At 45.3% G+C, this 25509-nt stretch overlaps 1 protein-coding gene across 1 annotated transcript in view; it reads right to left on the bottom strand.

Annotated features, from left to right (window-relative positions):
* Positions 6832–25509, bottom strand: part of C8A (complement C8 alpha chain) — a 72867-nt gene continuing 54189 nt past the window's right edge. The window contains exons 8-11 of the mRNA XM_005678355.3: positions 17274–17399; positions 15981–16138; positions 11551–11773; positions 6832–7627 (exon numbers count right to left, since the gene is read on the bottom strand). Coding sequence (XP_005678412.1) covers positions 7476–7627; positions 11551–11773; positions 15981–16138; positions 17274–17399 — 659 coding nt within the window. The 3' untranslated portion in view covers positions 6832–7475. The remainder of the gene's footprint in view (positions 7628–11550; positions 11774–15980; positions 16139–17273; positions 17400–25509) is intronic.

Genomic DNA, 25509 nt, shown 5'->3' with positions numbered 1-25509 from the left:
TTGGTTTTCTTAAAAAAAAAAAAAGTCATTTCAGACTGCTTTAAACTGGTTTAGTACATTTCGGTACTAAACCCACTGTAACACACAAGAACAAGAAAGACATAAAATAGCTTAGCTCCTAGGAGATATCTTAATAAAGGACATGGAAGGCTTTTATATCCCAAGCTCTGGGTTATTAAGGGAAAATGTAACAGCATAATAACTAATATTTGCAGAGGGCATTACCAGTTACAAAGAACTTTCACATACCTAATCCAGCTTAATCCTCTCAATGCCTGCAAGAGGAAGGATTTATTATCTGCCTTTGACAGGTGATGAGACAGAGCCTCGGAGAGTCTGGGTGATTTGCCCAAGACCACACAGCTTGAAAGTGGTGGAACTGCCTCAGTCCGTGGGTGGCTGCCGCAGGGCTCCCCAACTTGCTGCAGGTCCAGTTTCATTGTAGGGTGGGTGCCTACCCACCTGCCCACTTTCAAAGAAGAGAGAGAGAGGCCCCTGGTCTGGCATTCCTCCACTAGAGAAGCAGAGTCATTTATTAATAGAAGACTTTGAGGCAGACAGACAGAGAGGTCAGACCCCACACCACCGTTTCCTAGCTGAGAAGCCTAGATGATTCCCTCATCCCCTCTGTGCCTATGTCCTCGTCAGAATATAGGGTCAGTAATCCCCACGGCACAGGCATGAAGCTTGAATGACATGGCACGTGCAAAGGGACTGCTCTCACCCCAGAGTGCTTGGTCCACAGCGGTGCTCAACTGCCTTCCCCTGCTTGGTTGAGAAACCAACCCTGCCTGACATCTGCTCGATTGCACTCTGCCTAGCGACTCTCCCTGGTTGAGCGTGAAGATTGCATTTTACAGAATGGAAGAGGAGAGGAAATGGGACTTGCTTTTACAGCAGGGAATTCTTGGAGGACTGTCAAAGGAAAGCAAGTGGCTGTTCTGACATTCACCTCTGTGCAGGAGGCTGCATCGAAGCCTGGACACTCCCATTATTGGAGGCTGCGGCCCGCAGTTATCTCGTGTCTACACCTTGTAACCCCAGGTGCTCCTTCATCCATCACTGGCCATTGTCTGGTACCCATTCCTCCTTCCTCCACCACCTCCCGCCAAAGGGGCCTCCTTGTTAATAAGCCAGTTTGTTCAGATCCTGAAAACTATCTGATTCTGGTCCCTTTTATCCCAAACACCATCCATCCATCAACTGCCTGCTCCATGTGCTTGGTTAGGAAAATGGGAATGGTCGGGGGAGAGAGACAAATAATAGATAAAACTTCTTAGCTGCTATCTCTAAAGAAATAGAATGGATAAATAGATCCATCAGACATGTATCATGCCATTGGACAGCAAAGTCCATTTGTGAAAAACAGGATGGGAGGATTTATCTCACATTTTAAGCTGTTAATATAGGAGGGAAACATATTTTCCTTTATCTCTCCCAGAGGAGAGGGGAGTCCCTAAGCTACAAATGCATAATTTTTAGTTCAGTTTGATGGTTTTCCCTTCACTAAGGTGGAAAAGGTGAGGGTCTCCCTTAAATGTATGGTGTGGGCTTCTCTCTGATGTGCCAGGAAGGATGTAGGACCTGAGAGCACTATGAAAACGTCTTCCATGGGGTTGTCTCTCACCAGTTCCTACATGCTATGTGCAGAGGCTGTTTCAGAGCCTTTGCCTCTAGCACAGAGGGACCAGAGGGAGAACAGCATCCCAGTTTTTACTGGGAAGCTCCTAGGTGTTCAAGAGCTATGCTAGATACTGGGGCTTCAAAAGTAAATCTCAGTCCCCATCTGCCCTGCAAGATGTCACTGTGTAACTTGGCTACAGTGATGGGGTATGGAAAGTTCTGGAATCCAGAGCTATGTGAGGGAGTAGGATCTGATGACATGTAGGGGGGCAGAAGAGGTCAGGGTTGGCTTTCTGGGTAAACGGACAGCTAATTCTTAGCCTGCAGAGTGTGGTTAAGAGCTGGGAGAAGGTGGGGGCCAGTAGGCAGCAGGGCTTCTCAGGCAGTATGTACAAAAACCTGGAGGGGACACGAAGCCTATATAGGGGATTAAATTGGAAATATTAGGTTGCCCAAAAAGTTTGTTCAGCATTTTCTATAAGCTCTTATGGAGAAACCTGAACAAACTTTTTGGCCAATTCAGTAGTTCATTCAGCCAACAAATATTGATCTAGTCCCCTCCTAAGGAGAAATACTATTCTAGATACTGGGGGTCCAGCCATGCAAAAGCTTTCATATTAATGAGGGGAGGCACACCAAGAAAAATACCTATAATCTCAGGTAGTGACAAGTACCATATGAGAAAAAATAAAAGAGGGTAAGGTGTTTAGAGGGGAATTATTTGAGCAGAGAGGGGAGTGAAACAAGAAAGTGAGTCTTGGATGAACTCCTTTAAAGGATGAGCATTTCAGGTGCAGGAGAAAGCAGGTGCAAAGGTCCTGAGGCCTGAGAGAGCTGGATATGTATGAGGAACAGCAAAAAGACTCCCATGACTGGAACAGCAGGACTGTGGAAAGGGTGAGTGGAAGGAAATGACATCTGAGCGGTGAGGGCTCAGCATTCAGGGCTCTGTTGTCCTGTTAGGGACAGCAGATGTTTCAGTCTATTGGCTCACAAAGTCTGCAAAGGGAGAAAAGATGGTGTGATCCGTGGCATCAGACCAGAGAAGACCTTGTGAAGCTAGCTTTAGATTCTTATGCTTTAATATGATGTCTGTGGAGTGTTGAAGCTCCAGGACCTCTCAAGGAGGGCAGGGTCATGACTGGAAAGTGGCCATCTGTGGAAATCTCCCTAGGACCACAAGCTGCTGCCATCAGGAAAGGCCCCATGACCAAACCAAAACATCAAACCCAGCTCTTCCCAGCCTGAGGAGGACCAGTGACCACCCCCAGGAGCTGAGCGGAAACTGTTTTCCACCCCCTCGTGAAATTGGCCACCTCTCAGCCCTGCACACGCTCTTTCCTCTGAGATGTCCAACCCTTCTTCACCTTTCTTTGCTTTTCTAGTGTTAGTCGCTCAATCGTGTCTGACTCTTTGCGACCCCATCGCCCACCAAGCTCCTCTGTCCATGGAATTCTCCAGGCAAGAATACTGGAGTGGGTTGCCATTCCCATCTCCAGGGCATCTTCCTGACTCAGGGATCAAACCTGGGTCTCCTTCATTGCAAGCAGAATCTTTACCGACTGAGTCGACTCCCACACACTTCTTAGCCTCTGCTGGCCATCGTCTCCTGTCCTATTCAGGCTGTCTTACTGCTCCCCAGGTTGGGCTTCCTGCTGATTTGGGACCTGAGGCCCTGTTCACAGGCCTCCTCCATCAGACCAGATAGTTCTTCCAGTGCTGGGACTGTGTCTGACTCATTTCTGTTCCCCAGCACCCAGCCTAGGGCCAGGTACAGGGGTCCCTAGAGTGCTCACCCGTATCCCAAGCAAGGGGGTAGCCTCCCTGATTTTCTTCGCAGAGGATAAGCCTCTTTCTGCCAAGCTGAATCACTTGCCCTTCCTCAAACGGCACCCGGCGGCTTCCTCTGCTGTTTCTCATTTCTGCACCGTGCTTTTTGAAGCCTCCCCTTTCTCTCTGTCCATTTTCTTCACCCTAAAGGCATCTAGTTCAGAAGAGATTCATTGAGTGCTGAACTCTTTAGATCTTCCTCTATCTCAAAGCAGAAAAAAAGAAAAAAGCCTCTCCTTATTGCTTTTCATTCTGTCATTAATTTACTTTTCAAAAGACACCTTGTCAAGCTGAAGATTATATCTTTAAACCATGTTTTTACATCCACTACCTATAAAACTGTAGATTATAGATCTTCTGAAAAGACCTGAGGGAGAATACATTTGACGGGTTTTATGCCTTTTGCGTGATGAGAGCCAGACATTCTTGGAGAGGGAGAGATGCTGATCTGGTAAAGGGTGGCTGCTGCTGCTGCTGCTGAAACTGCTGGTGCTGGGGCTGTGTTTTCATTTCTAAAGATGCTGGGGATTCAGCATCCTCAGAGGGGCAGGGCAGACACTGGCCTTGCTTCTGTGGTTCAGACGACAGGAAATTGGCATCACTCAGCTGGTCGTTTTGGCTCACAGGTGGGCCAGGCAATTGTTTAATCCCAGTGTTCTCGTCTTGCGTCTAAAGCACTACACTTCCTAATGAGCTCCCTGGCCCCCGTTTCTCCCCTCTCCCCTGCACCCCACACGCCACATCCCTCCACTGGCAGGGAGCCCAGAGCAAAGGTTGGGGAGCGCATGCTTGATGGACTGCATTCACACCCTCGCCAGCCTGTCGGCTCCGTGGCCTACCAGATGCAGCCTCACTGGGACCCAGTTTCATCAGCTATAAAATGGGACTCGTAAAACACACCTAAGAGGGCTTCATTGAGGCTAGGTAAAGCACACAGGGAAACAGTACTGCGGTGCCCTTTGGTCACCCATTTCACAAACGTGTGATGACTCCTCCACTCTCAGGAATGCCCAGCCTTGACTGCCCTGGAATTGCCTGGGAAGCGTTCATCGATTTATTTACTTTTAATTGAAGTGATACTACTTAAGTGAAGTATAGTTGATTTACAACATTGTGTTACTTTCAAGTATATAGCAAAGTGATATATACATATATATATAGATAGATAGATATTTCTTGTTGTTGTTTAGCCGCAGAGTTGTGTCTGACTCTCTTGTGACCCCATAGCGGGTTCCCTATAGGAACCCCGCTAGGTTTCTCTGTCTGTTGGGATTGCCCAGGCTAGAATACTGGTTGCCATTTCCTTCTATGGGGAATCTTCCCGTCCCAGGAATCAAAGCCATGTCTCTTATGTCTCCTGCTTTGGCAAGCGGGTTCTTTACCACTAGCGCCACCTGGGCAGCCTCCAATAAATAATAAGTGGAAATTACTTATTATGATAAATTAAGTTTAAAAAGTAGGAAGTAAGTTAATGACGGAAGAGGCTGGTAGGCTGCAGTCTATGGGGTCGCAAAGAGTTGGACACGACTGATCGACTTCCCTTTCACTTTTCACTTTCATGCATTGGAGAAGGAAAAGGCAATCCACGCCAGTGTTCTTGCCTGGAGAATCCCAGGGATGAGGGAGCCTGGTGGGCTGCCGTCTGTGGGGTCGCACAGAGTCGGACACGACTGAAGCGACTTAGCAGCAGCAGCAGCAAGTTAATGACAGGATGAGAAGCAATCTGAGAGTCTTTTTTTTTTCTTTCAGATCAGTCTAGAGTACAGAAATAAACTTCTAAACTATAAGCTTTAGTTCATAATAGTAACAGTAAGAGTGATGCTAATCATTTCACATATGACTGGCATTGTGCCAAGTATTTTATATAACTTAATTTATTCCCCACTCCCTATTCCAACACATAAGCACCCACACACACCCCTAATACACTTTCTCGGGTTCAAACTTTCTCACATGCTGTATTTCTACCTTAAAGTTCTTCTCCCTTTCTACCTAGTTCAAAAATCCCTCAAGGTCTAGGTCAAGCCCCATTCCATATATTTAATATACACAAGGAAAGGTAAATCTCTCTTTCACCTGGTCTCCTTTGGCACTTATTTTATGTGCCATATATTTTGACGTTAATTTAGCAGTTAACTTCCTGTGACCCTAACTTCTGATTTTTTTAAATATATATGAATGGTTGAGGGGCTCCCCATGTGGTGCTAATGGTAATAGAACCTGCCGGCCAGTGTAGGAGACATAAGAGACATGAGTTCAATCCCTGGTTGGGGAGATCCCCTGGAGGAGGGCTTGGCAACCCACGCTAGTGGATTCTCTTGCCTGGAGAATCCCATGGACTGAGGAGCCTGGCGGGCTACAGTCCATAGTGTTGCAAAGCATTGGATGTGACTGAAGTGACTTAGCGTGTATGATTGAGGATTCTGGAAGGATAGGGAGATATATACATATATATATATATGTGTGTGTGTGTGTGTGTGTGTCTGGAAAAGGTGATGGCACCCCACTCCAGTACACTTGCCTGGAAAATCCCATGGACGGAGGAGCCTGGTAGGCTGTAGTGCATGGGGTCGCAAAGAGTTGGACACGACTGAGCGACTTCCCTTTCACTTTTCACTTTCATGCACTGGAGAAGGAAATGGCAACCCACTCCAGTGTTCTTGCCTGGAGAATCCCAGGGACGGGGGAGCCTGGTGGGCTGCCGTCTACGGGGTCGCACAGAGTCGGACACGACTGATGCGACTTAGCAGCAGCAGTGTGTGTGTCAGTCAATACATGGTTTTCGCACCAACTGGGAGGGCAGGTTTTACCCTCAAGGAGCTCACAATCTTTGGGTCAACAGAAAACTCAGTGCAACACCCATGTTTGCTCTTTGAGGACTGATTGGAGTACTGTGGGGACAGTGAGGCAGGCTGATATGACTGGCTCTTCCACAGGTGAGCAAAGTCGCAGCACAGGGAAAACCACTCAGTTGCATCTGACTCTGCGACCCCATGGACTATACAGTCCATGGAATTCTCCAGGCCAGAATACTGGAGCGGGGAGCCGTTCCCTTCTCTGGGGATCTTCCCAACCCAGGGATCGAACCCAGGTCTCCTGCACTGCAGGCGAATTCTTTACCAGCTATATCCGAAGGGGAGCCCGAGGTGCCTGGCAGATGCATGGATTTCACACTTCCCTCTGGGAGTGGAGGAGAGACCACATTTCTGAAGTGATTCTTTGTTCAGTCCCTCACTTCACCCACAGATGCTTGTTAATTCCCTCCGATTCAAGGCGCAGCCCTGCCCTCTGGGGACGCAGTGCTGAATGAGACAAAGCTGATCCCTGCCTTCCAGATTACCATCCATGGGGAGAGAGGTCAAAAATAGTCACAGGAAATGTGGGATCCAATATATAATTACTAATTGTGAAAAAGGCAATGGAAGAAAACTAGTGTGCTGTGAGAAAATAAGTGGGAGAAAGGTGATATTTGTGGTAAGAACTCAAGCAAACATGAGAGATTAGTTGAAGAAATACAAGAATATGTTGAGTCCCAGTGAAGGAAAATTGACGGAACTTGAGTCAGTCTTTAATTTTTCTGTTTGTTTCAGTATGTCTTCTTATCTTGCAAACTAACAATGGTTCTCCAAATGGACAAATGTTATCAAAGAACTGAGACTGTTCTCATGGTGCTTTGTTTCATTGGTAATTGATGGTTTCAAAAGTATCTGCCTGCCTTGTCCCTCCACCATCCTAAAAGTTCCTCTAAGACATGGATGGAGATAGTTCATTTTCTTTTCTTTTCTTTTTGGATGATCCAAAGTGCCATGAGCAGCTAACCCTCTAATTAACTCTCAACACCCAGTTTTGACTGAGTTGTGTGGGTGATAGAACTGTTGGTTGTTGATGGCACAGTCTGGTCCAGGACAAAGAAAAAGTCCGTGCTGATGGGTATCGTCTGTCAGCTGAGTGAGGTCTGTCTCCATTGGTCAGCACAAGCAGTGACATCCGCTGTCCCTGCTCCAGCCTGTGCCTGGAGGCACTCAGCATGCCTGGGTCTGCACCCTGTGGCCTGGACACGAGGCACCTCCGTTCTGGGGTGCGGGATTGTTACACTCTCTCCTCCTCTCCTGGGTGCCCGATCTGCAAGCCGACCAGGAACTCCAGCAGCTCCAACGACCATCCGCCTTAGCTCCTGCATGGATGATTTCCCGGGGAACAAGGTTAGCATACCAGCAGCAGCTCGGATAGTGAAGAATGAAGCCCATCCCACCGCCCTAGAGTGGTCTATACGCTCTCCTTGGGGAAATGCCTGGGTGTAGCCAACCAAGACCTCTGTGCTTGCTGCCTCACACTTAATTTGAAACTCTTGAGTGGAGTGAGAAGAGGCCACTGGGAGCCCATCTCATGAAACTGGAACCCACGGTTCCATGGAAGATGGATAGCAGAGAGAGGCATGGAGGTGTCTGCCTCTGGAAGAATGACTCCAAGCCAGTGAAGTGTGTGCAGAGAGGGAGCTCATCCCAGCTAGAGCTTCACAGACAAAGGCCAGTCAGACATCCCTAGGGAAAGGATTACTGGGCTTTTAAATGAGGGTTCAAAAACCAACCCCCTCGTCTCTGATGGAGCCTCAGTGGTTGATAGATTCTCTGCACAGAGCATCAGAACCCGTGCTGAACATGCACTGTCTCTAGAAACCCAGCTTACACAATCCCTCTAGCCTGGGACATACTGTCTGTATGCCTCTGGACCAGCTCGTCTCCTCTCTTAGCCTGAGTTTTCACTTCTGTGAAGGAAAAAGGATGGATTCATCCAGTGGGGTTTTTCCATCATAACTTTTTACATTACTGTTGTTGTTTTTTCCTTAAATGAAATCTTGGATGGGACCTGACATGGAAGTCAGATGAAAGTGAAGCTGTCCTATTTGTAGCTGTGGTGTCTATTAGGTTTCCCTGCTCCCCTGGGGCAGCCCCTAGGAGACCGCAGGCTTCGTCAGATCCCAGTGTAAATATCACTGGGTTAGATTATCTTCAAGTCCCTTCCAGCTCTGCAATTATACTCCCTGGTGGGGCAGCCACAGCAGGGTTCTCTATTCCTCTTACCTCTGTGGCTTGGTCCCTACAGGCAAAGATTTGCTGGGAAAATCCCTCGGGCCCTCCATTAGTGGGTCTCCATGGTGGCTGATTCCCCAGCCTTAGATTTCCTTGCCAGATTGATCTCTGTCTGGCTGAAAGTTCAGTCTGATAGCCTCACGGCCACCCAAGGTCCATACCCTGCTTAGAACAAGGTTAATGGAACCCCCATGAGCTGAATGCAACTGACTGAATGTACTCTTGCAGGGAAAGCAGGGCTGTGAGGAGGCCCAGCGCTCTGTGCCCTGCCACCCCCTAGATCCTTGTTATCATGTCCCCATTCTCTAGTGCCCGCCATGGTTCATGTGAGTCGGCGTGATCACCACCAAGCCCAGCACTGGATCGCTGGCAAGGCATCTCTGGGTAGTCCACACCGCCTGTTCCCTTTGTACTATGCTGTGTGGACAGGAATCCAAACAAGTCCCTGGCTCTAGGGGCCCCTGACATGCTCTGATTCTAATCATCCAGATAGAGCCGACATCTGTTCTTTTAAACGAGGTCACCGTATAACCAGCACTTGGACCATATCCTCCCTGTCCACTCCCCAAAGAGATAGTCAGTGCACTCATCTCAGACTCTCTGCCTTCATTCCCCACATGTCCTGATGCTTAGGACAGTAGTCCCCAGCCTTTTTGGCACCAGGGACCAGTTTCACAGAAGATAGTTATTCATAGACCGGGGTGGGGGGAGATGGTTTCAGGATGATTTGAGCGCATTGCGTTTATTGTGCACTTTTATTTCTAATCTAATGCCACCTACAGGTGCACAGCCCGAAGGTTGGGACCCATCTTAGAATGTAAATTAATAGAAGGTAACAGTTAAGAGCCTGGGTCCCAACATCAGATCACCTGGATCCAAACGCTGGCTCTGACTCTCCCCAGGTAGATGACCCAGCAAGTTATTTCACCTTCTTTCTGCCCCGTATCCTCATCTGTGAACTGGGGTGATAAAGCATCACTGACTCTATGAATACGAATTTGAGCAAACCCCAGGAGATACTGAAGGGCATGCTGCAGTCCCTGGAGTCGCAAAGATTCAGACAGAATTTAGCAACTGAACAGCGACAACATCACATTCTCCGAGGGACAAAGGGTTTATGCACATGAAGTGTTGCAATAGTGCCTGGTGCAGAATTTGTTATTCTTTCTGTTCACTGACCTTTGGTTCCTCTGGAAAGTTGCCTGGCCAATGAGGCAAATGGGAGCTGAAACGCAGTCCAAACTCCACTTGAAAAGTTAAGAAATCCCTGGGCCTTGGAGCTGGGCAGTATCAACCCTGCACGATTTTCTGTGTATCTCCCAACTTACACACCTAACAGGCAGTTTCTTTTTCTCCAGTTCCCATGAGGAAACTGTACCAGGCTCGGCCCATATAATGGTTCTGCTTGGGTTTTGTTCTCTGCCTCTTCCTTCATAAGGACTCTAGAATTGACTCACATCTTTGCTTACCCTTCTTGGAATTCTTCCTACAGGATATCAGGCAGCTTGTTGGGACCCCATTTTTATTCCCTTTAGCCCACAAAGGAGGGATTTAGATGCAGCTCCAACTCAGGACAGATCTTCTATCAGTAGAGTTCTCTCTTCTTTTTTCTTACATGAATGAGCTTGCCACACAAATTAGCTAGTTTAATTCTCAGCACACTGTGATGCAGGTACCAACATCACCCCCACTTTACAGGGGACGCCTACCCAACATGAAAATTAGCACCACTGGGATGTGAAGGCCTATTTGACACCACAGCTGTGTTATCTTGCCTCCCATTTAGAACAACGCTCCCATCAATAAAATTGTTACCCACCATCATCTCACTCTAAAACCAGGCTCCTATCCCATCTACCCCATGCCTCAATAGTTTGTTTTACAGATAACCTTAGATAGACCCTTCCAGAATTATTTTTCTTTACATTTTCATCATTGCAGTTGTCAAATGAGACTGATTTATGCATTGATTTGGTAGCCCATATTTTTACCATCATTCTGTGTACAAGTATACATGGAAAAATTGGAAGCTTATGGATTAAAACGTGCATAGAGAGTCTTGAAGCTCAAATGGAAACATAGATGAGAAAGATGGGTCCCAGAAAGAAGAAATGATTATCAGCATATCAGTAAGTTAGTGAAACAGCTGAGATTCACACGCAGGTCTCTAGACTTCATCTTTAAGGGACTTGGACCCTCATTTGAGAAACTTCTTTTCTGATGCAGTTGCTTTGTGTTGCAGCTTAATAGGTTTAACTTTGAAACCTTAAGCATTACATTACTTGCCCCAAGCTTGTGTTTAGTCACGACAACTTACTTATCCCTTGTAGTGGATCGAATAATGCCCCTCAAAAGATAGGTTGATGTTCAACCCCATTATCTGCAAATGTTACCGTATTTGGATATAGAGTCTTTGAAGATAAAATCAAGTTAATATGATGTCATGTTGGATTAGGGGAGGGCCTAGTCCAATGACTAGTGTTTCTATAAGAAAACAGAGATGTAGAATGGAGACCACCATGTGAAGACAGAGGCAGAGACTGGAATGGTGTAGCTACGAGCCAAGAATGCTTAGTGTTGCTGACAAGCGCCTGAGGCTAGGAGAAAGAACAGATTCCCTCATGGAGCCTCCAGAAGAAAGCAGCCTAGCCAGTACACCCAGAATGGGATTTCTGATTTCTAGAAGTCTGAGACAATACATTTCCATTGCAATAAGCCACCCAGTTTTTGATAGTTTGTTGTGGCAGCCTTCAGAAACGAATACATCCCTCCAGAAATGAGCCCTGTTGTCCATATGCGCCTCGGTCTAAAACTGTTCTCATCTGAGAGAGGGTCCTGATAGCAGGGAGAGAGCATAAGAACTGGTAAACACAGGAGTCAGTCACAGAGCTCAGAATGTGGGTTCCTATAGCATGGGCAAGACGGCACAGAGGAGAGAGGCTGGGAACCCCAAGAACCCTCTGAGCTGGAGTAGGCTAGAAGCTGAGTAAGGATGCACGGGCCTTACCCTCTGACTGCATTTGCTCACAGGCAAGGCCCTGGTGACCCACGGGGCACAGACACTTGCAGCTGGTACCCTCAAGGATGGGCTCCCCATTATTGAAGCAGGGCCCACAGCGGCAGGCGTTGAATTCCATCAGGTACTGGTCCAGGGCCCGCCTCAGGTTCTGGCGCTTGGTCTCCAGGGACCCCAGGTTCGTGTGCCGCAGTATCTCATGGATTGGCCTTATCTGTGGGCACAGAAAGAACAGAGGACTGCACCCTGGGCTCTGTACAGCTTCCCAGAGCCCAAGAACTGGTCATCAAGCCTCGGGAAGGCCTGCTGCACCCCAGGCACAGAGCCAGATTATCCTGTTGCATTAGATCCAAGCAGCCACTCTGTAAAGTGGGTATTAGGTTTCCCAGGCCATGGATGAAGAATCAGAGTCTAAGAGTGTTTGAGTGACCAGCTCAGTACCACACACAATGGACCATACTGAACATGGTGCTACATAACTCTGAAACCTGTGGTCCCCAGATCCCAGAGGAAGACAAGAACCCAAAAGCTAGCTGTGCCAACTCATCCGCCCCCTCCAGCATTCTTAGGAAGCAGGAAGAGCATAAAGTACTTATATGTCCATGTGTATGTTTTATTGTCAGCCTTCAATGCAGGGATTAGTTAAGTTCCTGATAGGCAGTTGTGTTGCCACTGCTGAGCACAACCCCTAATGGTGTGAGTGTGGGGTTTGCCTGTGTGTATGCTGGGGTTGTCTTATATTTGCAGCAGCCCATTCTAGGCAGGAATGTAGCCCAGGGTTTCTCAGCCGCAGCACTATTGCATCTCCAGCTGAATAACTCTTTATTGGCAGGGACGGGCTGGCCTGTGCATTGTATGATCATTAGCACCATTGCTGGCATTTACCCACCAGATGCCAATAGCATCTTCTAGCCATGAAAATCAAAACTGTTTTCTGATATTGCTAGATATCCCCTAGTGGGGAGCGGGTGGTCAATCCCTGCTTGGAAAGTCATAGATAGAACAGAGAGCATTGAATCTGGGGCTAGGAAATCTGGCTTCAAATCCCAGCTCTGCTTCTAGCTGTGTGATTTCTGTCCCATTACACATGGAGCCTTCCTTCCTCGTCTGTAAAGTGAGAAAAATAGTCCTACCCTCCTGGTTTATCAAGAGGATTAAAGTTGAAAGACAGGCAAGGGCTGTCACACAGTCACAGCTGAATGAATGCTGCTCACTTCTCAGCTGTGTGGCCCAGAACTGCCCCTCCTAAGCCTGAGCCCCATTATCTATAAAATGGGGATAATAACTTACTTAAAATTCATGTGAGGATCTAAGGAAATAATGAATGTGAGATACCATTGCAAAGAGGAAGAACAGAATAAAATAAAGCACCATTTTTATTAGATGTGATGATAGTAAAAAAAAATTTTTTTAACTGCATGTATATATGATTATCTGCAATATGCTTATAACACTATTTTTTAAACACATAAACATGAAAATTCTTTCCCAGGTCTCTCATTTTACAGGAGAGAAACCTGAGGAGCTGAGAGAGGAAGGATTTGCCAAGGTCACAGGGCCATTCTGAGATGGGACTGAACCCTACTGGAGCAAACTTACTTCTCAAGAATCAGAGGTCAGGAAGGGCACTCGCCCTGCTTTGAGTGGGTTCCTGGAAATGTGTACAGAGAGACCTGTGGCAAACACACCTTGTCCTGTGACCAGGGGCTGTGGCTGAGGTCACCAGGCTGGTCATGTTGGTACTGGCTGGGCCCCCAGCCACGGGGAGGAGACCATTACTGGAAGTGCAGGGAATCTGGCCCCACTGTTAGGAAATGGGTGCAGAATGGACTGCCCTGGATAAATATGACTTTTAGTTCCAGAGAAAGCCAGGACCATAGGGCAGCTTCCCTTTCACCTTCCGGGGGAGCCCAGAACTCAGACCTCCATGTCTCCTTTCTATTCCCTGAATCCTCAAGAAGAGGGTGTGGAAGGGCTGGTGGGACTTAAAGAGGGAAGAAGATTGGGGAAATGATTCTTAAAATGTTAGAGCTTGAAAGCTATTGGCAATGGTCTTGTTCCCATTTTACAAATGAAAAAAAAAAATCAGAGAAGGAAATTAGTATGATATAACACACTATAAAATAACAGATAACATATAATAATGTATACCATAACAACATCATCACATGGCATGATTCCTGTGTTCACTCAATCTAAGCACCTGCCATAAATAGACACTGCTAAGCCCTGGGAATATGCAAGTGAAAAAGGTTCTTTCCACTGTGAGCATCAAGTTCCAAATAACTCTCTAACTGGCCTCCCCTCTATGTCTGTAGTCTGATTGCCTATCTGTCTGTCTGTCTCTGAGCATTTTCGTTTAAAGCACAGCTTTAGTTGCATCAATCCCCTGCTCTATGACCTGCCAGCAGCCTCATGCATCGAATCCAACTTTCCAGGGGTCATCACAGGTTGTGAAGAGATCCTGAACATTAGAATCAGTCAGTCTTGGCTCCAGCTGGGCTGTGCCATTTTCTAGTTCTGAGATTTGGCCAGCTTCCTTAATCTCCACAAACCTGCCTCCTTATCCGACTTCACTAAGTACTGATACCTCTTTCCCTAACCTTGAGACGTAACATTTTACTATCCCCATGTTACACAGCAGAACCCTGAGCCTCAGAAAATGAAGTAACTCATCCAAGGTCACACACACACATCAAAAAGGTGGCTGACCCATGGGCCAAACTACATCTTTTTCACTCCAAACCCAAGCTCTCTCTCCCAAAAGACAGTATTGAGTCTTCTCCAAATCACGCACGTCAGTCTTCCCCTTGGATGTTTAGCTCAGAGCAAACAAAGAGCTTACCTCTTGCCCATGAAAGTTGATATATTACTCCTGATATCAATTTTACAGTTTTGCCCAAATCACTAATAGCTTGATGATAGCAATTTTCAGACCCTATGTGAATTACAGGTGCGTGAAAATGGTCCCTTACTTATTGGAGAAGAAATGAAATCAAGGTTAATCCATCTGACCTCTTTCTTCATAGAAAAGAGGGTGTTGAAATAGATTTTTAGGTTTAACTGTTTGTATATATTTTAAAGAGAAGGAATGTGTCCACACCTGGAATTTTTACCTATATATAGAAAATGAGCAAAGGTTAGGAAAAATGGGCAAGAAAACAATAATATTTTACTTAAAAGCCCAAAATGCAACTCTCGTTTTCTAATGGCTTACACCTTCTTCACCCTAAACTCAAGCTGTCTCTCCCAAAAGATAGTATTGCGTTTTCTTGCATATGAATTGAATAGTGTGATGATACTGGTAGAACAATTTACTTGCTTTACAGTTTGAATACAACTTTACTTCCTTTGTGGGGTTGGAGATTTAAGGTAAGCTTTCTCAATTTTGGTGCTGTTAGCACCAGCAGCCAGGTGTTTCCTTGCCGTGGGGGCTGCCCTGTGCACTGGGGAGTGTTTAGCAGCCTCCCTGGCTTCTGGCCCCTAGATGCCAATAGCATCTTCTCACTTGTTACAAGCAAAAATGTCTTCAGATTGCCCAATGTCTCCTGGGGGAGAAAAATTGACCCTAGTGGCTGAGAACCATGGCTGTAAGGACAGTGCTAGAATAGAGAGAAGAGAGAACTGGACATGAAGTCCAAAGGTCTTGGATCCAGGTACTTCCACTTATGGGCTCTGTGACCCTAAATGATTCCCTTGATGACTTGGAACCTCAATTTCCTAATCTTTTATTTTATTTTTTTATTATTATTTTTTTTATTTTAATCTTTACTTTATTTTACTTTATAATACTGTATTGGTTTTGCCTTACATTGACATGAATCCACCACGGGTGTACATGCGATCCATGGGGAGAATCCTGTCTGTGCCAGAGGTCATCGTGATGAGATCATTTAGAGCAGGGGCAGCAGACTGTAGCTTGAAATCACACTAAGCCCACAGCTTGTTTTTGTATGACCTTTGAGCTAAGAATCATGAACATTTTTACAAGATTGGAGACAAAGAAGAACTTGTGTGAAAGAGACTGTATATAACCTAGAAACCTAAAGTATTTACTATCTGCTCTTTACAGAAAAAAGTTTGCCAACCTCCAACTTAACAGATGTGATTTAAAGTCTTTTATGTATAAATGTGAATAGTGCTTTTTTTATAAGGTGGCCTACTCCTGAAGAAATTCTAGGACTTCTAGTATAACACTAGACCCTAACCAGATGGTAAGCTTGTGACCCCAGCTCTCCTGTGGCCTGCACATAGAGTCACACATCCCTGTAGTCAGGCTTGGGTAAGGCCACCAGTTCAGCGTGCTGTTACATTTAATCTTGTTTTTTGATGGACTCATAATAAGAAATATAAAATGATCTGGTCTGCTTCACTTTCATTCCTTGTGGACCTAGAGTTTCTTCAACTGCGAAAAGACTTACCTCAAAATCAATAACAGCAGGATTATACTTTAATGACCTCCCCCAGGAACGGTACGTAATGATGCTGCTGTCTTGTGTCAAGCCACCTCCCCAGCCAGAGCTGCCACCGCGCACCCGAGAAATGAAGTCTTCCATTCCCATGGCCTTCTGGTCCTTAGCTATCATCGAGAGAATAATCACATTAGCGCATTTCCTTAGATGCCAAAGGACCAGTTGGCAAGCTCCACTAGATGAGATTTGGAACAGAGTTTAAGTGCTCTCCTTACAGCTGTCTCCCAGTCTTCTACCTTGCTCAGTTAACTAGCAGGACAAGGCAGAAAAGAAGCACCAACACTTGGAAATTGGCTCATCCTTTGGGTTAGAGCAGGCCCTGGGAAGACAGCTCAACCCAACATGGAGGAGGGAGAAGAAGGGAAAATGGATAATGACTGATTCATTCATGTATTCATTTACAGGCTGAATGTTTGCTTGGCACTTACTATATGCCAAATAGCTTCAACCAAATATTACAGGTGCTATAACTGATTTCTCAGTAGAGGTTCAGAGAAAGATGTGGTCAGATCTACAGTAGGAGGGGGGAGGTGGTCAGGTAAAAAGTCAGTTACCTAGAAGAATGGATAAATCTTGGCAGGTAAATGGAGGGAGGAGGGAAAAAGGCAACTGAGAGAAGTAGTTGACTTAAGCCCCTGAGACATGAGTAGCCCAGTGCAATGGAAGTAACTTGAACCTCGTCTACTCATCCATCTATTATAAACTATTTTAGCATCCTTGCATCTTGTGTGTCTTCCGCCTGGAAAAAAATGACTCAATACATGTTGAATGAATGAATGAATACATGAGCATGTATAGTGACCTGTGCAGGAGATGTTATAAAGTATTCTTGCACAATTTTTCTCTAATAATTATTCTTTGACCTTGGACTTGGTAACCATATTTTTATCTCTCAGCAAACTTGTGTCCTCCCTCTGAGCTGTACCTGATGGGGCTTGACTTCAATCGTTAACTTTCCAGATTCTGTCTGCACATGCCTTTCCTCCCAGCTCTTACTCAGATCTTTGGTGCTTGAAATCTAAGATGTTATACAACTAGGAAGTCAGGCATTTCTAAGGTGATCTTAGCCCACGTTGAGATTCAAAATAGGGTCACTACAGGTCATTGGTTTGAGGTATTCAGCAGATACACAGTGCAACCATCGACTGAAATGGAATCAACTGGGAAGAATATATATGCCTCGATTATGTGTCCAAGGGGGAATCTGGCTTCTTTGGGGGGAAGCCCATTATTAATACTTGCTTAGTTTGCCATCTCCAGATTTTTCACAGGGTCCTAATGATAAACTTCCTCTAGTTTGTATCTTCTCTGAATACTCAATGCCCAAAGAGACTCCAAAGCATCTCTTGATTTCAGTGCTGTTAATACCTGTAACAGGAAGCAGAGAAATACAGAATGCTGAGACACGAAAGACAGTGAATATGTACAATCAGCTCATAATAGTAGCTCATATCTCACCAGCTCACAGTAGTAGAAACTAGCTTCTATTTTAGAGTCTATGAGATCTGGGTTGAAATCCCTGTTTTTAACTCAGGTTCAGTGTTTTCTTCCCTACGGTCCCAATGCAAATATTCTTGAAATAAGAAGGAATATGCATTGCACATGCTGGTTGGTCAAAAGTGCTTGTTCCATTTCCTTTGCACACTCTCCACGGGGCCTCCTTGAGAAGGTGATTCTGTCTGATCCATCTCCTTTACCCCTGTGCCTCATGCAGTGCCTGGCCCACGATTGGCACCAATCTTGCATATGTTACCCCTTCTTCTCTCCTTTTTCACTGTCATTCTGAAGTCCGCACAAGCTCCAATTTAAATACCATTTCTTCCGTGAACACTTTTGAATCAGAACACGTCCCCCTTTCTTCAAAGATACCCATGTGCTTTGTTTGGGCCTGAATGATCATTTGTGTCCCAATTCTTTTTGCCCAGGTCTTCTTTGCACCTCGGAGAGGCTAGGTGCTGTCAGAAGATTGATAGATCTCCGTGGGGAGGCTGCCTGACTTCTGACCCCATGAGAACCATGAGGCTCATATTAGCTGCCTCTGTCTATATCTGAAGAGCTGTTGAGGAATCTGCATTTTGCAAGTGAAGAAAATAATTCTCAAAGGAATGATGTAATTTTGCCCCAAATCCCACAGACTGTAGGTGAACAGATTGGGGTTTCCAACCCTTGGTCAAGCGGCAAGATAAGGCTGGAAAAGCAGACCGGAGCAAGATATTGACCATTGCTACAAAGTTCAACTTCCTCTGTAGCTAAAGGCTTCTGAAGGCTGTGAACTGGAGTTTGTATTTTCAGCACATCATTGCTTTTCACTGCAACTATAAATAATTATAACTAGTCAGTGTATTATCCTGGCAACCACAAAGGAAAGATCATTTAGGTTGTAATTCAGTTAAGCTAAAGATTAGATTCAATATTTTCAAGGGAGTTTTGGGCAGCAAGTTTACTTGCTGGCATTCCTATGAAACTAAATTCTATGAGGTCAAGCACTGACATCTTATTTAGCACTCTGTCAGTCTGCCATGGAGAAGGATCTCCATAAATACTCTTAGGATAAATGATTGATGAAAGTGAAAGAGGAGAGCGAAAATGTTGGCTTAAAGCTCAACATTCAGAAAACGAAGATCATGGCATCCAGTCCCATCACTTCATGGGAAATAGATGGGGAAACAGTGGAAACAGTGTCAGACTTTATTTTTTTGGGCTCCAAAATCACTGCAGATGGTGATTGCAGCCATGAAATTAAAAGACGCTTACTCCTTGGAAGAAAAGTTATGACCAACCTAGGTAGTATATTCAAAAGCAGACATTACTTTGCTGACTAAGGTCCGTCTAGTCAAGGCTATGGTTTTTCCTGTGGTCATGTATGGATGTGAGAGTTGGACTGTGAAGAAAGCTGAGTGCTGAAGAATTGATGCTTTTGAACTGTGGTGTTAGAGAAGACTCTTGAGAGTCCCTTGGACTGCCAGGAGATCCAACCAGTCCATTCTGAAGGAGATCAACCCTGGGATTTCTTTGGACGGAATGATGCTAAAGCTGAAGCTCCAGTATTTTGGCCACCTCATGCGAAGAGTTGACTCACTGGAAAAGACTCTGATGCTGGGAGGGATTGGGGGCAGGAGGAGAAGGGGACAACCAAGGATGAGATGGCTGGATGGCATCACGGACTCGATGGACGTGAGTCTGAATGAACTCCAGGAGATGGTAATGAACAGGGAGGCCTGGTGTGCTGCAATTCATGGGGTCACAAAGAGTCGGACACGACTGAGCGACTGAACTGAACTGAAATGATTAATGAATGAAAATGAATGCCAAGAATTGTTTGGTAACAGCTTCTGATGGAAAGAATCTTAGAAGCCAGGAATCATGAATTCAAATCCCAGTCGCTTAGATGAATGGACAAAGAAATGACTATATATGGAATAATTATATACATATTATATAATTAATAATGATCAAATAGTTATATATAATTATAACTTATATATAATCATTATAATTATATAAGTTATGTTATATACTTACATATAAATAATGTATGATGACATAATTATATGTATTAGTGTATATAATATAATAATATATAATATATGTAGTTGTTATATATTAAAAATTATATACTATGTATATACTCTGTATAGCCCATATATATGTGTATATATATGTATGACATATATATATATACACACACACACACACCCTATAGATATATCCCATATAAAGAGATCCTACCTTAAAATGTAAAGAAATCCTGCCATTTGGGACAATGTGGATGAAACTAGAGGACATTATACTAAATGAAAAAGGTCATACACAAAAAGAAAAAAAACTTTACGATCGCACTTATCATGAGCTCTACAAAAGTCACATCTATAGAAGCAGAGAGCAGAATGGTGGTTTCCCAGGACAAGGAGCTGGTTGGCAAAAGGGGAGATGCTGCACAAGGTTGCGGTTGTGTTGGAGAAATAAACCTAGAGAGCTAATACACAGCCTGGCGACTCTAGTTAATAACACTGTATTGAAAACTGGAAATTTGCAAAGGGAGTAGATTGCAAGTAGTCTTATCACACACACACACACACACACACACACACACACACACACACATACACACCTGACTGTGAGAAGAATATGTGTTAATTAGCTCGACTGTGATAATCATTTCATATATATATATATAATCATCATACTGTATATTTTAAATATATACGAATTTTATTTTTTTTAAGTGATACAGAACACATCCCAGTCCCTGACACCATGTATGAACTTAGAAAAGGTCCCCAATCTCACAGGGTCTCAGTTTCCCATATATGGAGAGAAGGAGTTAGACTTTCTCATCCCCAGGCCTCTCTTGGCCAGGGCCCTCTGAGCCTCTGTGTGCAGTGGTTTCTGAATAACTCTGAGCTGAGAGTTTCTGGGAGAAGTGATCCTTTAAGTACTAGCACTCAGCACCAAGCAAACGGCTTCTTCTGCCATTTCCGTTCAAGTACTTTTAATTTTTAATGCACTACTAATTGAGGAAGATTTAGCATATTTAATTGTTTTGATTAAAAATTGCTTCAACAGTGATAAACAAAAGTGGATGAAAGGAATTCATGGGCAGAAGCCAGAGTGATTACTTAGGTGAGTGGTGGAGTGCTGCTGAATTAAAGTGACAGGACGGGCTGATTAGTGGGGGCTGGAGGATGCCTGTGGAGTGATTATGCTCATGAAGGGTCTGCCGACAGCTTGGCAGGCGCTGCTGGGAAAAGCAAATTTTACAGTAAGGCTTGATTGCAAAGAATTGCCTCCTGAGGACCCTGAAGGAGGGTACCAGCCAGCAAGGGGAGGTCTGTGACTTAAGAACCACACAGCGTGAGGGCTAAAAGTATCCTTAGTCACCTACCTGACATGTCTCACGTTTAGCTGTGACATGCTTGGTTCATAAAGATTAATTGTCTTGCCTAAGACCACACAGTTAAAAAGAACAGTGGAGCTGAGATTCAAACATGTCTGTCGTGCTTAGAAGAATTAGTGGTACTTTCACTAATTCCAGTTATTTCATCAGAATAAATTCTGCTGAAAATTTTAGTAAGCATCTACTATTACCATCCCAGGCCTACTGTATGTTGGTCAAGGTAGACACTCTGAGGATAAAACTGATATAAATATGATGCCAGTCTGAACAAGTAAGGTCCTGGCCTTGAGAAGTTAGCAGATGCGGGCCATATAGTCAGTGAAGACTCAGTTGGATCTGAGAGTTGCTCATTTCGATACACCAGGGCTAGAAGAGGAGTCTCTTGCCAGAAGTCATGGGGACTGCAAGTCAGAGCTGTCTAGAGAGCACCCATGGAAAACCAAGACCAGTAAGCTGGGATAGGGGCCGGGGGAGGTCAAATGTGATGCCAAAATCCAGGACTTGAGGCTGGTATAGAAGCTAAGACACAAAGCCAGAGTGCCGGATGCAGAGAGCAGAGGAGGGGCTGAGGGGACGAGCAGAAGCGTGTCCAGCACGACTGAGTAACACTTGCCCAGACGGGCACACGGCGTGGGGGGACAGACAGGACCAGGCGGTGCTCTGCCAGGGCTCCACCCCATCTCAGCAGCCCCACTCCTTAGATGTCAGCTCTGGACCAGATCAAAGTGGCATTTGCTTTGGGCTGTTGAACTCAGTGAATTGGAGTTGATGTTTGCTGAACCTGGCTACATAGTGAGATCTTCTGGAATGCTTATTAAAAACAGGTTCCAGGTCCCCACTTCTCTCGATTCTGATTCTGTATTTCAGAGTAATCAGCAAATGATATTTTAAACAAGCATCTCGTATGAAACCTATGCAGTGCCTCTGGGATCAGATATTAAGTACCCTCATCCTACAGAGAACCTCTGGTGACCTGTCACAACAAGCTGTCCTCCACCCTGTCCTAGTTAATGCCTTAAATAAGGACCTAGCAGCCAGGCTCATTGTATCTACCCAGGCGGAAGGAACTAGAAAATGAACCAGGATCCAAAAAGCCCTCAAAAGGCTGATGAACAGACAGACCAAGCACGAGAAATGAGATTCAGATTGGAAAGTTACAAGATCCTGTCCTGGAGATAAAATACCAAGTACATGAGCACAGTAAGGGATAGAGTCAGCTTAGCAGGAGAACCAGAGAAAAGGCCTAAGCGTTTTAGATAACTTCCAGCTCAGTAGGGCAGTGACACCAAGTGAAAATTATAATCAATAGAGGAAAGGCAGTGATAACCTCACTCCTTCTGCACAGGTTAGAGAAACCCGGAACCTGGAGCCAAGTTCTGGGAGCTATACTTTTCAAAGGAAATAAGAAAATGAGACATTCGCTGGACACCACGCAGCCTTTGAAAAAAAGGAAATCCTGCTGTATGCAACACCATGGCTGAACCCTGAGGACGTTATGCTAAGAAGCCAGTCACAGCAAGACCAGAACTGCATGATTCTACTTAGTGTGAAGTATGTAGAGTGGTCAAGCTCACAGAGGCAGAGCACAGAATTGTGTTTCCCAGGGGCAGAGGAAGAGGGTAATGAGGCATAAACTCTCAGTTACCCTAGATGAATAAGTTCCAGAGTTCCTGTTGTATCACTCTGTCCTTAGAGTGAAGAATTCTGTATTGTATGCTAAAACATTTGTTAAAAGAGTAAATCACGTGTCAAGTGTTTTTACCACAATAAGATAAAAAAAGAAACTGGGGAATGATTGGGTAAGAAGAAGCATAAGGTTGAAGAAATCCAAAGCCTGGTCCTTTTGGGAATGTTTAAGGTTATGTGAACTTCCAGATGTTCAAGCTGGTTTTAGAAAAGGCAGAGGAACAAGAGATCAAATTGCCAACATCCTCTGGATCATCAAAAAAGCAAGAGTTCCAGAAAAATATCTACTTCTGCTTTATTGACTATGCCAACACCTTTGACTGTATGGATCACAATAAACTGTGGGAAATTCTGAAAGAGATGGGAATACCAGACCACCTGGCCTGCCTTTTGAGAAACCTATGTGCAGGTCAGGAAGCAACAGTTAGAACTGGACATGGAACAACACACTGGTTCCAAATAGGGAAAGGAATACGTCAAGGCTGTATATCATTATCATGCTTATTTAACTTATATGCAGAGTACATCATGAGAAACACTGGGCTGGATGAAGCACAAGCTGGAATCAAGATTGCCAGGAGAAATAGCAACAACTTCAGATATGCAGATGACACCACCCTTATGGCAGAAAGTGAAGAAGAACTAAAGAGCCTCTTGGTGAAAGTGAAAGAGGAGAGTGAAAAAGTTGACTTAAAGCTCAACATTCAGAAAACAAAGATCATGCCATCTGGTCCCATCACTTCATGGGAAACAGATGGAGAAACAGTGGAAACAGTGGCAGACTTTATTTTGGGGGGGCTCCGAAATCACTGCAGATGGTGACTGCAGTCATGAAATAAAAAGGCACTTACTCCTTGGAAGGAAAGTTATGACCAACCTAAACAGAGGATAGGTTAGTTATGACCAACCTAAACAGTAAGCAGAAGTAGAGCATATTAAAAAGCAGAGACATTACTTTGTCAACAAAAGTCCATCTAGTCAAGGCTATTGTCTTTCCAGTAGTTATGTATAGATGTGAGAGTGGACTATAAAGAAAGCTGAGCACCTAAGAATGGATGCTTTTGAACTGTGGTGTTGGAGAAGACTCTTGAGAGTCCCTTGGACTGCAAGGAGATCCAACCAGTCCATCCTAAAGGAGATCAGTCCTGGGTGTTCATTGGAAGGACTGATGTGGAAGCTGAAACTCCAATACTTTGGCCACCTGAAGGGGAGAACTGACTCCTTAAGAAAGACTCTGATGCTGGGAAACATTGAGGGTGAGAGAAGAAGGGGACAATGGAGGATGAGATGGTTGGATAGCATCACTGACTCAATGGACATGAGTTTGGGTAAACTCTGGCAGTTGGTAATGGACAGGGAAGCCTGGTGTGCTGCAGTCCATGAGGTCACAAATAGTCAGACACAACTGAGCGACTGAACTGAACTTAACTGAAGGTGATGTGGGATGTTTATCGGAACAAGGAAGGAGAGATTTCTCTCTCAGAGAACTAGACTGAACTTCCCAGAGGGTTGTCTTAAGGAAAAGGAATTAATGGCTTGTTGGTGGGGCTGCAAGGGCAAGAACTAGGACCAAAAGGGCAGATGCGACAGAGAAAGAGTTTGAGACGCAATGTAAGGAAAATCACTGCAGCACTCAGAGGCCAAGATCATTGCTTTGTGAGGCAGTGAGCTCCCCACATCTGGAGGGTACCAAGCAGAAGCTGGCTGTGTGCTTGTGAGTAGAAGGGTTTGGAGTATTGACAAGTGATCTTTTAAGAGCTCCTCTAAAGTCAAGATTCTGAAACTTTAAGAACATACCAGAATACTTGAGGAATATTTGGGATAACTTCATCCTGTCCTTAGTAATTTCTTGTTGTGTGCCAGGCATCTGGGAAATAAAGAAGGGTAAAGGGAGTGTTCGCTCTCAGGGCGCTTACAGCCAGGTGTGGAGACATGGATAGGTGAGCTGACAGTTCTTGTACTGTGTGCTGAGGACTTTGAAAGAAGGCAACAACTGCACAGGTATAAAAGGAAGGGTACCAGAGGCAAGTGTGAAAGGATGAGTAGGGATTAACCAAATTGTGAGGAGGACATTGAGAGCAGAGGGCGGGCACGAGGAGGCCTGGGGACCCCGGCAGCAAGATTCTGCTCAGAGAGGCCAACATGGTCTAAGCTCAAGAGTGGAAGAAAGGGAGACGCAGATCAGTCCAGGAAGTGCTGGGAGACCCCTGGGGCCCTCCACACTCTCATCTGGTCCCTAGAGGAGCTGCTGTGCCCGCCAGGGAGGCGAGGAGCCCGGGAGACGTGTCTCCAGCCACCGCGTCTGCTCCTTGTTTTCCACCTGGTCTGGGCTGTGTGCAGGTGCGAGAGCTCTCCTCACACCTCGTATCTCCATGTGGAGACGCTGGATCCACACAGCTCCGAGGCAGAACCAGGCAGCCTGACTTCTGAGGTGTCAGAAGCAGCAAGTCTCTGTCATTCCTCAGATGAAAAGCATCGAGTGGAAACAGCAGGTGTGATGCATTATTTATCTCTATGCAACAAACAAATGCCACTCAGGTGGCTGTGATTTATGTGCTGTGTTGCTTTGCTACATTGGTTGCTCCCAAAGACAGCCTCAGAAAGGAAAGGAAGAATCTTACAGTCTATTTCATGCCGTAACATTGGAAAAGATGATTGTTTAGTGTGTGGCTGGATGAGCCGGGAAGTGTTGGCTAACTTACTTGCCCCGTCTGTGCTTCTGTGTATCCAATAAAATGCATGCTTCTTCCCAACTACCTGAGAATAAGAGTGCCAGTAACTCTGCCCTGGCATGTGCTGTTCCCTGTAAAACTCCCCTTACTTCCTTCCCTGAGTTCCTCCCACTCAGCTCGAGGAAGCTTTCCCTTACCCCCAAAGGCCCTGTATCCGTGTCCC

Source organism: Capra hircus, chromosome 3 (genome assembly GCF_001704415.2).
Source record: "Capra hircus breed San Clemente chromosome 3, ASM170441v1, whole genome shotgun sequence".
Lineage (NCBI taxonomy): Eukaryota > Metazoa > Chordata > Mammalia > Artiodactyla > Bovidae > Capra > Capra hircus.
This window is presented reverse-complemented; position numbering and strand designations above follow the sequence as displayed.